Below are 14,954 nucleotides of genomic sequence, written 5' to 3'. Positions count from 1 at the left end.
CAACCTCTATTTATGCGGAAAGGGGTGTTAGAGCGGTTGCGGAACAACAAGCTATTTGGTAAATTAAAGCTGGCATGTCTGCTAATACTAGACAATAGTTCCGTCGACTCAGGACAGACGGCGCTGCAGCATCGCTGCTTTGATTACAGTCCAAACCATGACAGCTATTGTGTCTGGCGTCTATTGTTCGTGGCACAGTCGACAGTCAACTCCCCCGAACTTGTTGACAAGTTGAAAGAAGAAAGCATAACCGACGGTCACCACCACGGTGTCTGGTGTTACTAAAAATGGCCTACCACCAGGATGCGGAGTTACAGGATAGAATTAAAGATCAGGGCGTCAACGTCAGGAAATTAAAGGAAGCCGGGGGAGGTCGAAAAGCTGAGGTAAGTGTCTCATTCTTTTCTCCTTTTTGCTGATTGAAACATTTCTGTAATTACTGGTGAATGGAAAGCTTGACAAATCGGTTAACGCGGTGACATTAAGTTTATCAAGCGGCCGCCCGGCCAGCTAGCGATCGGTTGTTCAACTTTCGTCCATTGAACGATGATTCTGGGTCCAATGTGGACGTCTTAAACGAACGTCCATGGACGTTCATTGAACAAAGGCTACTTTATATATTAAAATCATTTAAAAAATTTGAGCAACATTCTATTTTTCTTAATCCTACCATTAGGGCCTACTCGTCCCAATAATAGGTCAATCAAAATATTCATCAATAAAATTATTTGCCAAAGAATTTTTTTGTTAATCTAATAAGAAGCATAACTCGAGGGACTTGTATGAATTAAAAAAAATAAATGATAGGTGTACCGCCTACACTTTTAGAAAGGTTTTTGAGCTTTTGAAAAAAAACGTTAATGGTTTTTCGGCCAACACTAATGTACTATGCACCCTGCAGATGTTGTTCAGCAAAGTGATGATACCCTTTAATAGCGGTTTTTCACGATCTCAGAAAGATTACTGCCCATAAGTCCGAAGGTTCACATGTCCGCAGGTTCACAAGTCCGAAGGTTCACAAGTCCGAAGGTCCACAAGTCCGAAGGTGCACAATTCGGAAGGTCCATAAGTCCGGAAACAAAATTCTAAAATTGATGATTTTTGGCCTATTAAACCAAAAATCTCCCATGTATTAACACTTTCAGCGCCAATGCTTTTTTCAGTGTTTTCCGTGGGGGGCCAGCGTTTCTCCGATTTTACCCCTTAATAATTTTTCTTTTTTAAATTTCTAGAAGAGATAATCCCACCATTTTTTCTGTGCAGTTTCGTTGATATGTTCTCTTCTGATTTCAATGGTAATAAATACTATTTATTGGCCAGTTATTATTTTATATGATGGAAGAAAAGGATGAAAATCCCCCAAAATACACCCGCCTCCCAATTTTGACCGATACTCAACCCCCCTGCACATTTCCCCCCATGAGCGATAGCCCCCAAAAGTATTGATACTTGTAAAGAAACACCTCATCTTTTCAATGAAAGTAAGTAAAACTGAATGCCGTGACTGTGTATTCCACAATTTGCACTTGAAAATAACCCAAATGGCAAAAAATGCCCCCCCCCCCCCCCACCCCGAAGATTTTTCAAACACCCAGAACTACAAATCATTACATAACTCCCCAAACTATTTTTTGCTGATGTACAACTATCCATCCTACATATCTGATACAGAAATACCAACACCACTTTCTTATTGATGTAGCAATTTCAGGATTTGGTGTCTCTAAATCGAATGGTTTGGTTTCCAGTGCCGCTCGACATGGGGCCCTCCAGCATCGCCAGTATATCTTTTCCGTGGCATTCTTGTTACGATGGTAGCGGAAGTCATTGAAAATTAAAACATTTGAGTTCTTCCTCAGCCCTCTTGTTACGTACGCCATGCTAAAAAATGACTACCTGCACAGAAAATCGCGTGATGCTGGGTCAGGGTGATTCGCAGAATCGGGTTTCCACGCAGGCTCTATTTGATGATTCCGCGTATTATTGATGCTACATAGACGGGCAACTAAGAATAACATACACGCGCTTAAAAATGGGATTTCGGACTTAAAGACCTTCGGACTTGTGAAACTTCGGATTTGAGGACCCTTCTTCATTACTTTCGGACTTATGGACCTTCGGACTTGTGGACCCTTTTACATTACTTTTGGACTTATTGTCTTTCGGACTTACGGACCTTCGGAACTGTGGACCTTCGGAATTATGGGTCGTTTTCAAAATGGGATTTTTCCTTTGTGGTATTCTGGACCTTCGGACTTGTGGACCTTCGGATCTATGGACAGTCACCCTCAGAAACCATTTGGGTTTTTTCATTTTACCAAAAAAAATCTACGGGGTGCAACCTTTAATCAACTTTATTTCTTAGAGTGTAGGTGATGTTATAAGCAGTCATCCTACCAAATCGCGCTTCGTAACTCGCATTCGTTTGTCTAGAACGAGTACTACATGTAACAGCCATTTGACTAAAGCCGAATTCAATAAGAAAATCGCACGAGTGGCTGATGGCTGATCCGAGTATCCAAATTGCACGAGATGATTTTCTACGGCTGGAAAGCTCGAGACCGCAGGTCGAAAACTTTCCGCTGTCCACTCCTGCCAGCCATACGCGTCGGACGCCGATGCAAGCCATTATGCAGTTCTTTACATATCAGCCGCGTAAAAACGGTATATGTATAATATGTCGGGTATCTTTCGTCAGCTGATCATGCTTCGATGCCCGCCGCACACGGAGTGATTCGCTTGAACTTTAATAAAACAACAGTTGCAGTAAGTTGCAATGAATCGCCCAGTGTGCGATGGGTGTGCTGTAATAGCAAATCGATGGAAATCAGTTTGGTTGCAATAATGAAACGTATCATATGCGATGGCTTTGGTCTTGAAATTGCCAACAACATATTATAAACGTTATATGCATTGTAACTGCAACGAGTTGTACTTGGTTGCTGAGCTGTACCAATAATTATAATATTATGTAGGTCATGTTTTGTTCCGTCATGTTTTGGTCAATCATGTTTTATAGTTACAAGTGTAATATTTCGTTTGTTGAAGATGTCTATGGCACAGCTTGGTGGTGATGTCCAGAAGAAGTCTATCCTCAAGACTGCCAAGGTGAGGTTACATGTAGTTAAAAGCACCTCCTTCTCTCATCTGATAGCTGCACTGTCATCTTACCTCATGCCCTGCCTGCAGTGGATACTCTGCTGCTACAGTGCTGAAATCCCACAAACGCCGATTGAATGCGGCAATTGCCGTAGACATCGCTGCCGTATATAGACATCACTGGTTTGGCTGTTGGTCACTACCTATAAATTAGTGTTTCACCTAAAGAGTGTTGCAAGGCGCGGCACCCTGCCATTTCGATATTTTATCTTATTGCCCTGCGTTTTTTTCATGCTGTATTAAATTTTACCAGTAATACTTTGATTGTTCACTTAAACGGGATTTCCTATTGACAGACTCGAGGCCATCACGCTTAAAAATTGTTTGTTGGATGTAAACATATCCACACATAGAAAACACCCTCTAGTCTAAAAATTCAGAAGTCGGGAAAGAAGAGAAATTGTGCTAGAAATATCGTACGTCTTCCAATTTTTGGCATGTTTTTCTTCATTTTGAGGGGTCTTTATGGAATTTCTGCAATGAAAACTGCTGGTCATCGTTCATTTCTGATCTTTGCCATATTTTCCGGATTTAGTCCACATGGATAGTATATCTTTACCTTCTTTGTGAGCTATTTTACCCTGCCCTGGCATAGACACTCAGGTACAGAGAATCTCAGTTGTTAATCTCATTCACAGTCCTGAAGAGCTAGAATTTTAGTTGCAGAGCCAGAATTTTTGCTTTAGAGGCCGAATTTTAGTTCCTTAAAACCCACACAGATTCATCCAGAGACTGCTACATTAAATCTGGGCTCTGCCCAGAATCGAACCAATGCCCTATTGCGGGTAGCCAGCAATGTAACATCCTTAAACAATTCTTGATGTAACTTATATTAATTCCAAATTGGCTTTTAGGGCACGCGGGACTATAACCCCAAGCAGATGGCCATTAGAGAGCGTGTGATGAATACGATCATAACCTGCTTCAAACGTCACGGTGCTGAGACGATTGACACACCTGTGTTTGAACTCAAGGTATGTTGAGGCTCGTTGACCCATGTCAAGCTGCTGCTGGCTTCCTGTATAAGGTGAAAGTGTGTCCAACCAATCCTGCCAAGGGTTCTCTATGTTAGCTGCCATCTATTGTACTTGCAAAAGTACAACATCACTTTTAACGTGGTCTGGCTCAGAACATGATTCTTATCAACACTAATATAATAATTATGAGTTTTATATAGCGCTAAATCCAAACGGTTTCAATCGCTCAAAGCGCTGATATGATAGCTCATTCCATAAGCAACTTATACGTGACCTGTGGCTGTGAGAAATACCGCCGTCTTAATTCGATAATTGCACTCTTAAAATTTAATCAGTAAAAAGCACTATTTTATAGTATTATTTTTACTACTTCTATTCTTTAACTATCGAAATGGTAATTCTTTACCATTTTTACCATTTTTTTAGCTTGAACAAGTAATTAAAATGGTTACGCGTTCACTGCTACTTTGACTAATTCTACAGTTGGTGCAATAGGAAAATAAACAGGAACTACCAGATTAGTTGTTTTTACTACTAGATTTTAAAGGATAACAGAAACCCTCATTCATTAAGCCATTCAACCCGATCATGAAAAGCACCTCTACTTTCAGGACACTTTAATGGGGAAGTATGGAGAAGATTCCAAGCTGATCTATGATCTGGCTGACCAAGGCGGGGAGAGCCTCTCACTTAGATATGATCTTACTGTATCCTTTCATATCAACAAGCAAATTACCCGGGAAGTGGACAAGTTGAAATGGACTATATATACCATGAACTGCACTGCTTACATAGAGCATGGTCTGAATACAAGGTGCACTAAATATGCCACCTGCTAGAAATCTGGAAGTATTTTAGATACATTAGAAGAAAATTTTCATTGTACAACATGTATACCTGAAATTGTGGCATGGGAAGTATCTTGTGTTTTCTCTCAATGTAATGGCCCATCTGATTGAGGGAGGTCGTTAATCATCAGGGAAAAACTCAGCTGATATTGAAGTCATACTATGACAACCTTGAGTTTGAAATCTCGAATACATAGCAGGGCCAAGAACCTTTTAAGTACTCGAGCTGTGGTCGGGTAGAGTCGTCGAGGCATTTCTCTTTCACATAAGAGCGTCGAAGCCCCGGTGTAATGTTTTTGAGTGTTTCTGTTTTTGAGTGTTTCCCCTCATTGTTTGGGAACGCTCAAAAATAGATTGACGAGTTTTTCTGTGTATCCCCCCTATTGAAAAGTCATTGTCTCTCTAGCTGCCTATTGTTTGGAAACACTGAAACATGGGGAACAACCACAGATGTTACACCGGGTTGAAACTAATATAGATTACACTACGACCAATAATGGTAACTCCATTGCAATGGTCAGGTTAGGTTTATCTTTTATTTCCTCGCATTTTAACCGATGAAATGTTTTAAATTTGTACTATTTTTCCTTAATCCCGACCGCAGGTTCCGTTTGCCAGATATCTCGCTATGAATAAGGTCACCAATATCAAGAGGTATCATATCGCTAAGGTGTATCGACGAGACAACCCCGCTATGACTAAGGGGCGCTTTAGGGAGTTCTACCAGTGTGTAAGTATGAAAGGGTGTGGTAACCAGGAATACAATATATACAGTGCCATGTGTGGAGCAGTAACCAAGCCTTTGATACGTTTGAAACCAGCCCAGAGATTCAGTCAAACATGTAAAGTCCGCGGAATCTGTAGAGAATACTGTGGACAGCTGCAGTATGGCCTTTGTTTTCGTCCTCTTTGACTCGACTCATGCACGGAATGACCATATTTCGTGTGCAGAGCCGAAGAAGCGAACATTAACCCCGGATTTCCTCAGGATGGGATGACCATAGACAACTACTATCATCATTCAGAACTCAGTCACTGATTCTAAGACTTATCGGAATGATTCTCTAATCTTTCAGGATTTCGACATCGCTGGCGAATATGATCTGATGATCCCGGATGCAGAATGTGTGAAAATAATCTCAGAGATTCTCACTGAACTTAAACTGGGGGACTTCGTTATAAAGGTACGTTTGTCAATAACGACGATGGTGACCTTCAAGAGTTTCTGTTTTTTAGATGTAGATGCGACTGGAGTTTTTGTTATTGAAATCTTGTAGGTGACAACCTTAATCGTGCATGTGTTGCAGCTCATGCAACATATAAAATCAAGCATTATGTAGCATGATAACTTACCAAACATTCCACCAAGTTTATCATGAAAAGTAAATTGAACAGCAACAACTGTGTGGTAATGTGTTTTTACAAATGATTTCAATTATACCCGTTTTATCGACAGTTAAATCACCGTAAACTCCTCGACGGCATGTTTGCTGCTTGCGGTGTCCCGGACGAAGAGTTCAGGACGATATGTTCAGCAGTTGACAAACTCGACAAGACACCCTGGAACGACGTGAAAGCAGAAATGATAAACGAGAAAGGGCTTTCCCCCATTGTGGCTGATAAGATCGGCACATACGTACAACTTAACGGCGGCACGGAGCTTATTGAAAGGTTACTGAAAGACCCGCACCTCTCGGCGAATGAGGCGGCAGTTGATGGACTGGAGCAGATGAAGTTGTTGCTGAGATATTGTGATCTGTATGGAGTCCTGGATAGGGTAAGATTCACATTGATTCAGTGTGATGCAGACGTTAGTACTGATTCAGTGTTAGGGCACTACCTGAAACGCTGCTTAATGTTACCATTAACCTAGATATTTTAAAGGTACCTTCTTGATATGCCCTGCTCTTAGAGTGACCGTCATCAAGATGCCATTAGCACTAATGGAGCTATATTATGCTTTATGATATAGGCGCATGTTACCAATGAAATATAATGCCAATATGTATTTTAAGTGGGAGTAACTTTTGGTGGCCATTACTATTGTTCAACCACACTAGAAAAAGCGTGTCATTACGCTAGGAATTATCATCACGCTGGCAAGTCTTTATTCTCAATTTAATGTACTTTCCATGCAAACCAATGCTGCTAGTGTATTACGTTTAAGGGGTGTTTGAATTTGTATTTGGGAGCCTATCTAAGAATAATAGTTCTGATACCTGTAAGAATGTCATTGATTGAGACTATGAAACCCATCTTCTTGCAGGTATCATTTGATCTGAGTCTTGCACGAGGTTTGGACTACTACACTGGCGTTATTTACGAGGGTGCACTGAAAGGTAAGTCGGCTTCACTTAAACAATTTGGTATTATTCAACCCAATTTTTTGATAGGATGAATGGATGAATGCAGTAGAAAAAAGTGCCCGTATAAAGAAGAAAAAAAGTGTGATTCTTATATTATGGCAATTACATTGATTGTAAGTCCGTCTAGGGGAAATTCAGTTGATTCGAGAGTATAAGCGATGAGAGAGACGACAGGCTGATCGGATGCCCCTTTGACCTGAGTAAACATATTTAGATTCCGTTGTTTTCCGGTGAAACGATAAACAACTGGACGACAGACAGTGCATGTTCTTTCTGTTGAATCACCACTTAGACTGGTATAAAATGTTAACATGCTGTCAACTTCCAGGCCAATTTACAAATGCGTCAGGTGAGCTGGTTGGAGTTGGAAGTGTTGCTGGTGGCGGGCGATACGACGGACTCGTGGGGATGTTCGATGCCAAGGGCAAACCGACGCCGTGTGTCGGTTTTAGTATAGGAGTAGAACGAGTCTTCTCCGTATTGGAGGCGAGGGAAATGGTGAGTTGATGGTGAAGCATTTATTGCAGCGCTGGGATACAGATTCAACTCCGTGGAATCTATGTCCATGATCACGATTAACCACCGTCAATTTGAATAGATGCTGTTCTGAAAACTTTTGCCTGTGACGGCCTGAAAGATACTTAAAAGAAACCTGTACGTGGCATGTCTTTTGCCAGATGGCTATCATGTGACAAAATCAAGTTACTTTAAAAAACTTGTGTTCGAGATATTGGAATCAAGACTCACCTAACACCTAAATATAACCATGTCCATCTGCAGGCTGCCGGTAAGAAAACACGTACGACTGAAACAGAGGTGTATGTTGTGTCCGCTCAAAAGAATCTGACTGAGGAGAGGATGAAGTTATGCTCAGAACTTTGGGATTCAAATATCAAAGTAAGTTGACTCCCTATTGCAATCGTTGAGTGGCACTTTCAGAAGCAGCTCAAGTCACAACACACAGAACCAAGCTGAGAATGAAGTTAAAGGGACAACTTGGGCGTAGGGTTTACCTAGCCAGGTGGATAATGCCTCTGCTTGACATTATGCGCCGCCACTGGTCGCATCACACTAATTTTGATCTTGACGCAAGGGCCCAAAGCGCCGCGTAGCGGCAAAAAAGCGAAGCTGGCGAAACATTTATAACGGGTCACCGTCACTTATTATTGGACTTATAGCGCATTTACGGGGTTGCAACTATTTTGCTTTATAGTGTCACCAGGAAAGAAAAGCATGCGACCTAACGCCGATCTATTTGTATAAAGTGATAATTGGAAGGTATATAGTAGGAAATATCAATAAAATAATCATTCCATGTCGTCTTTTGAGGGCATTTTTGATTGTAAAAAATATATGTGTACGTCACCGGAGTCTCTGCAATGATAATTTTATCACAGCAGTCTCGCGCAAGTAGAAGTTCTTTACCTATTAGTTCTTCACTAATTAGTCTCAATGTCTGGCGCAAAGCCAGACGTTTTCAATTACGATTTCACTACGATGTTTGACAAGAAGGAGCAGTGCGCGAGATATGCTAATGAGCAGACTTCCCTCGCTTGAGTTTCGCAAGAATGTTCCATATCGCGCTAAGCTGACCACTGCTGACCATGACAGGCGTGCATTGGACTGGTACAGGCAGACAGGTTGGAACTGAACATTGAATATGCTGGTGGTGACGCTTTCTGATGAGAAGTTGGTCGTGACTGATGTAGTATCCTTGGACTTGTCCACAGCATCGTTCAATCATTGCATCGTTCAATCATTGCTCTCTGAGCTGCCTTGATTCTGTACTTACCCAAATACTGACACCAAATGCCTGTTGACTGTGCTTTAAGAGAGACTGGCGCCATGCCTAGTCTCTCTTAAAGCACAGTCAACAGACACCAACCCCCTCAGACTCAGAAACCACAAACGCCCAACCCTTCCTGCTACCTTAATACTTCTGGATTAATAATTTTCGCCAGTGTCGCGAGGCAGTTTTGGACTTGGCTTGCACCGCCGTTCTATAGCATTGTTTTTGCACTTTAAGGATTTTTCAGTAACCCTATTTGGAGAAGTTGCGGGCCTGCTGGAAGCCGGTTTTGTACGGAGAAACAACAAGTCGTATGCCTAAGTTGGCCCTTTAAGCCTCGGCCTCCACTATGAAAGGTCATATATAAATAGCCTGACATTCAGTCCTTCAGCATCGTAGGTAGAGGTCTTCATGCATTGTTCTACAATGCATTAGAAGTCTACCTGGATGAGTCATCCATTGGTAGAATATACCTGAGGCCAAGCTTTAATCGGTGTCCAGTGTCCAGTATCCAGTGGATGGTGCTGCATAGTACTCCTCATTTCAGATGTTTGTGCTATGGCCAAAACTGCATTTCTTCCTAACCTCAATGACATCTATGCCCAAAATGTTCTTTTTGCTAATCATGATCCGGTCTTGTCTGCAGACCGAAGCGTCATACAAGAAAAATCCCAAAACATTGGCCCAGTTCCAGTATTGTGAAGAAATGGGTATTCCATTGGCTGTCATCATTGGTGAATCAGAATTACGGAATAATATTGTTCAGCTTCGAGACATAGTCACACGAGAAGAGGTTAGTAGAATATAACATTACATCTTTAACACTCTTCAGCCTCGTGTGGAGCAGGAAGACATTACAGAACGGAGCAATGGCTTTTAATCATCTGTAAACTCCATTTTATCTCAAAATTCTCAGAGCAATCTGACGAAATAAGTGATTAAAAAGACTCTGCAAAAGGCATTGAAGCTCCTACAGGAAGACTGATCGATACAAGTTCACAAAGGCGGTGACACTTGGCTTCCCCTGGGCCACATATTAGTTTGACAAACAGCTGTCAAAGGGTATGAACTGCTTATAGCCTACCAGACTGTTCACCAGCGAATGCTCACCTCTGTATTAATACATTGCTGGTATAGAAACGAGTTCACCTGTTTCACTTCCTCGAATACAGAGTCAGTAGTATGCTCCTTCCCTCGCACACGTTACATGAGCTCGGTCATAAGTGCCGAGTGTTGCGAGAAGTTGAGGATGCCTGCTTCTGGGCTAGCCTTGGGCTCGGACTGTGAATTCACGGTTGACCATGAGTTGCAATGTAATACGCCACTCTCTTTGTTTCAGGTTGAAGTGCCTAGGGACAAAATGGTCGAAACAATACGAGCCAAGTTGTCAAGTTCAGAATAATACGTCGCTTACAGTGGACGTATTTGTTCTTACACATTTCTTTTATCATTCCTGAGCATTCACGGACTATTAATATGCTGGCTAACGTAGAAGACTTTGTTGCAATATTTCAATAATTGGTATTCCTAGAGCACTGAGAATGTCATCGTGATAGGGTGTGGTCATTTCTATATCTGGTCCCAACCAGTTGACTGGGGCTGCACTTGCGACCGTATGGTAGTGTGTAAATAAATGTTAAAACGAGTCTTGAAACAAGCGAAACTAAACGATCCAAATAAACGTTTTAAACTGGAACTGAAAGATCAAGTCTACATATAATATTCATTGTAGGATACGGTCAAGTATGTTTATGGCATAAAATAAAATAGTATTCACATAGTCCCATTCAATTTGGTTCATTTTCTGTTTTGCGAGGTGCACCATCGAACGTTTCATTCACTCGTTTATTTTGGCTTGTTTAAAACTGACTCAATGGTGCCAAATTAAGTTGGTCTGAGTGAATAAAAGTGCTTTTTCATTTCATGCAAATTTCAACCTAACGCTTTGCAATCATATAACATCCAAACGTGATATGCAATTTCATGTTTAGAATGTGTATTTGGTTCGTTAAGTTTTATTTGTTTGGCTCGTTTCAACATTTACATACTACCGATCGAATAACCAAATCATTATCTGCAAGTTGCAACATCACCACATCCCTGTATATATGATATTTTAGTATAATCCTAAACAGAGAGAAAACTCGGATTATTATGTAGGAGTATGACACAGCTTATAGGGGATGTAAATTGTTAACAATGTGTAGCAAGTTTATCAACACCTTGGGTGCCCTGGGGCTTGTACTATATACCTGACTTGTACGACGGGGGGGGGGGTACAGTACAGTTCCTATATTTCCCGGTACATATGCAGGGATAATTCTTCGCAGTAGCGCTGCGCCACGTCTGAATTTCCTCCGCCATGGTTGCCCTTTTTTACATCAAAGCCTGAGAATGTAGTCCGCCGTAAAATGGTGGCTCCCTAGCTCTGTTCAGGATTTAGATTTCATTTAAGAAGTCTTTCTCATGGTCTTATTGTGTTCCATACAATTCAAGTTGATTTATTATCTATGTAATGTAATGTAAATATGCATTTATATAGCGCACGTTCCAGGTCGTAATGATCTGCTCACATGCGCTTTACATCATTGTACCTACATGTATATGGCTGCATTGCTGACAAATTTCTTTTTCTGATGAAGACAGCTCTTTTGTTCCTTTTTGGTCCATTATACTGCGAGGTATTAACTTTAATAAAGGGGGAACACGGGTACCGGGAAACGTAGGTACTAGGAAACATAGGTGCCTGGGTACTAGGAGGTTCATGTTTATGCGGTTTTTATTCAGATTGTATTGCTTCTGTCTTGAATAGGTAAGACTTTTTTCGCAAAGACTGTTATGAATCGTTGTGGAAATTGTTAGAGGGGAAAATGCCAATAAAATCAATTTATTGTATCAGAGTTGACTTTGTTGCGAGTCTATCTATGAAATGGTTTGATCCCGATTAACTGACTGAACTCACATAAAACACACGGAAGTTTGGGGCGGGGGTCACATAGTCGGCGCTTTTTTCAATGATTTCAGCGTGGCACTATTTTCTGGATGTCAAGTTCAAACCCACCGACAGGAATATATGTGCATCGTAGCATAAAGGAATACACAGGTCTCACTAGAATTACGTAATTGGGGTGTTTTCTTCAGATATTTTAAAGTCAGATCTCATAGGATCATCTTTTTTTGCCTTAAATTTAAGATATCGATATCCTCTGTTGAGAGAAAACATAAAGGACTTCATCGAAGAAATACTCGAGCAAGCAGGGAGACATAATGTCGCGAGTCGTAAATGGTGAAGGAAAATACAGTGACGAAGGCCAAGCATCTCCACGCCGTTGGAGTGTCGAAATAGGGCGCAATCTCGGAAAGACAACGACAGATTGGTGCTACAGTTCGCAACCCAAAAGAAATCGTGCGAGATCCCATATTATATAATTTGGGCGGTTTGAACGGAGAGACTGCATGTACAAATACCTTGAACTACCCAGGCTACCCAGTTGACCCTAAATTTCAAAGTGTATTATCAAGATTCAAATTAAGAGTGACTCAACCACTCTCTTGCATTACATTTCAGAAAGTGGCTCGTAATTGGCCAATAGTAGCTACAAACTGGCCACCTATCGGAAGCTTATGTGTAACGTATATTACAGAGCTTTCAAGATGAAAATTTTATGAATGAAACTGACAACTCATATAAACAAGAGGCCCAAGTGCCTAGCGCTCAGCTGAAATACATGGGACAATGTACAAAATATGGAAATTATCTGGTAGGTCTCTTTCAACCACAATTTTTTGACATATTGATATACCTATATCACGCATATATACCAAAGTAAAAAGTCTCTTCGACAAATAATGAAAAAACGCGCCACCTATAAGTGAAGTTTAAGAGCTTGAGGCCTATGACCTTGAAGAGTAGGTCAAATCAAAAACCTGATATATAACGAAGACTTATCAGACACACCAACCATTTAGCCACATATAACTACAGCCAAAGGCTTATTTCTAAGAGGGCCGCCTGCCAAATTAAAAAAAATAATAAAGATAATGTAAAATTCAAGTGTCAGAAAAAGAAAGAATAATAAAAATGCTTGCCCTGAAGTGGGATCAAACCCACAACCTTCGGAGTTATACAAGAGTGGGGAATTCAAATCAAGTTAAAACCAGGTGAACGCCGATTTTTGGTCAGTAACGGCAACTTGAAGTACCAGTCAAAACTATTCTAATTTTATATCAAAACCTACTTGGATGCAGACTTCCTCAACTTTACTTCAAGCCTCTTATCTATTGGAATAAAGCGGCAAAAAGTGGATTTATAATTTACGCATTTAGTCTCCTGGTGAGAAAACAATTTAAGTCGAACCGTGCTTAATTTTCTATTGGCGTCATTGCTGCCTGTTGAATACAGATTTTTATTCAAGGTCTTATCGCATGTTTTCTGCGCACATCATGAGATAGCAACATTATATTTATTTGATCTAGTCAATCGTTACCAGCCAACAGTTAAGACCACAGCGCTCAGAATCAAAAAAATAAATTACTAGTACATGTAATTATTCCAAGGACAAAAACAAAAATGGAGAGCGGTCATTTCCATTCAGTGGACCATACCTATTAATGTACTCTCTTCCCGAGGATATAGGATATGCTTAATAACTCTAAATCTTTTAGTCACGCTTTAAAAAACACTATTTAAAAAAATCTTTTGACTTATAACTTTTTGTGTACTCTTTGGACACTTTTTCTAAGGGCTTATTTCTAAATATTCCTTTTTATTGGGAGCAGCTAGCCTTAAGCTTTTAGCTCCCATTATAGTTGACGCATAGCCTGGCCGTTTCGTTTTGCACTTTTGTGGACCGAACTTCTTACAGGACTGAATTTTCCACACTTGCAGAGCATTGATATATACAATGTATTTGAAACTTGGTTCAGGTGATCAGTATTGAGTGAAGAGAATGTTGTATGCGGCATTTGATGTCATTATAAGAAATAAATTTTTCAGAGACACTTTTCTGACCAAGGTACCCTCGGGGTATTTGTAGACCGTTGGCTCGTGGTATTTGTAGCCCCTATAAAAAGCTCGATATTTCCCTGTCATAAATCATGAAAATGCTCTTTTTCTTCTTCTTATACCCGAATTATATTATTTGATCATAAATCTATCCGATTTAGATACAATGTTAACCCTTAATGTACCGATAATGACACAGTGCCTTTGGGCAAGCCTTGAGCTTGGACCGGCACTTTAATATGTTGTATTTTAATTTATTTATTTGGCTGTTCTTCTAGTGCCTTGGTCTTACGGTTACAAAACGTCGTTATGTTGATGGATGGAAGGACATAAGCCATTCTGAATAGTTATTTTACCACATCCTGGACAATGAGTTCTCCAAATTGCCGAGCAGGCCCGTTTCAACTTACCGAGCAGACTGCCCTGGATAGTCACGGTGCTCCTCGAGGCCTGGAAGAATGGCTGCCATACAAGAAAAACATCCCAAATTTGCGCTCGTTGGTAATTTAAAAAAATCAAATGTGTCAGTCTGGTATTAACGTGGACAATACGTCATCATATGCGCTAAATTTCGAGGTAAATAAACCAGCGGGTTACTCTGTGGTGCACGCTACCACAAAATCAATCCATGTATAATTTGCTCGTTTTCCATAGGACGAACCAGCAGTGCATTTTTCTCTATATTTGATGCAAAGCATACTTAAAGAACCTTAATATCAGATAAACACAACAATATTTCCTTGAAAGACCCAACCGTTATTAAATAAAATTCTCTTTCCCAGGACAGGCAAGCCCGGCAAACTGGAAGGC

At 40.7% G+C, this 14,954-nt stretch overlaps 1 protein-coding gene across 1 annotated transcript; it reads left to right on the top strand.

The window, feature by feature from the left end:
• Positions 1-228: 228 nt before the first annotated feature.
• On the top strand, positions 229-12,039 carry LOC135491228 (histidine--tRNA ligase, cytoplasmic-like). Its single transcript, XM_064776957.1, has 12 exons — positions 229-386; positions 3,049-3,108; positions 4,014-4,133; positions 4,748-4,843; positions 5,589-5,714; positions 6,061-6,168; positions 6,441-6,761; positions 7,251-7,323; positions 7,679-7,848; positions 8,131-8,247; positions 9,786-9,932; positions 10,479-12,039. The coding sequence occupies exons 1-12, from the start codon at positions 288-290 to the stop codon at positions 10,539-10,541; spliced, it is 1,500 nt and encodes a 499-aa protein (XP_064633027.1). The 5' UTR covers positions 229-287; the 3' UTR covers positions 10,542-12,039.
• The last annotated feature ends 2,915 nt before the right edge of the window (positions 12,040-14,954 follow it).

Source organism: Lineus longissimus, chromosome 7, assembly GCF_910592395.1.
Source record: "Lineus longissimus chromosome 7, tnLinLong1.2, whole genome shotgun sequence".
NCBI lineage: Eukaryota > Metazoa > Nemertea > Pilidiophora > Heteronemertea > Lineidae > Lineus > Lineus longissimus.
This window is presented reverse-complemented; position numbering and strand designations above follow the sequence as displayed.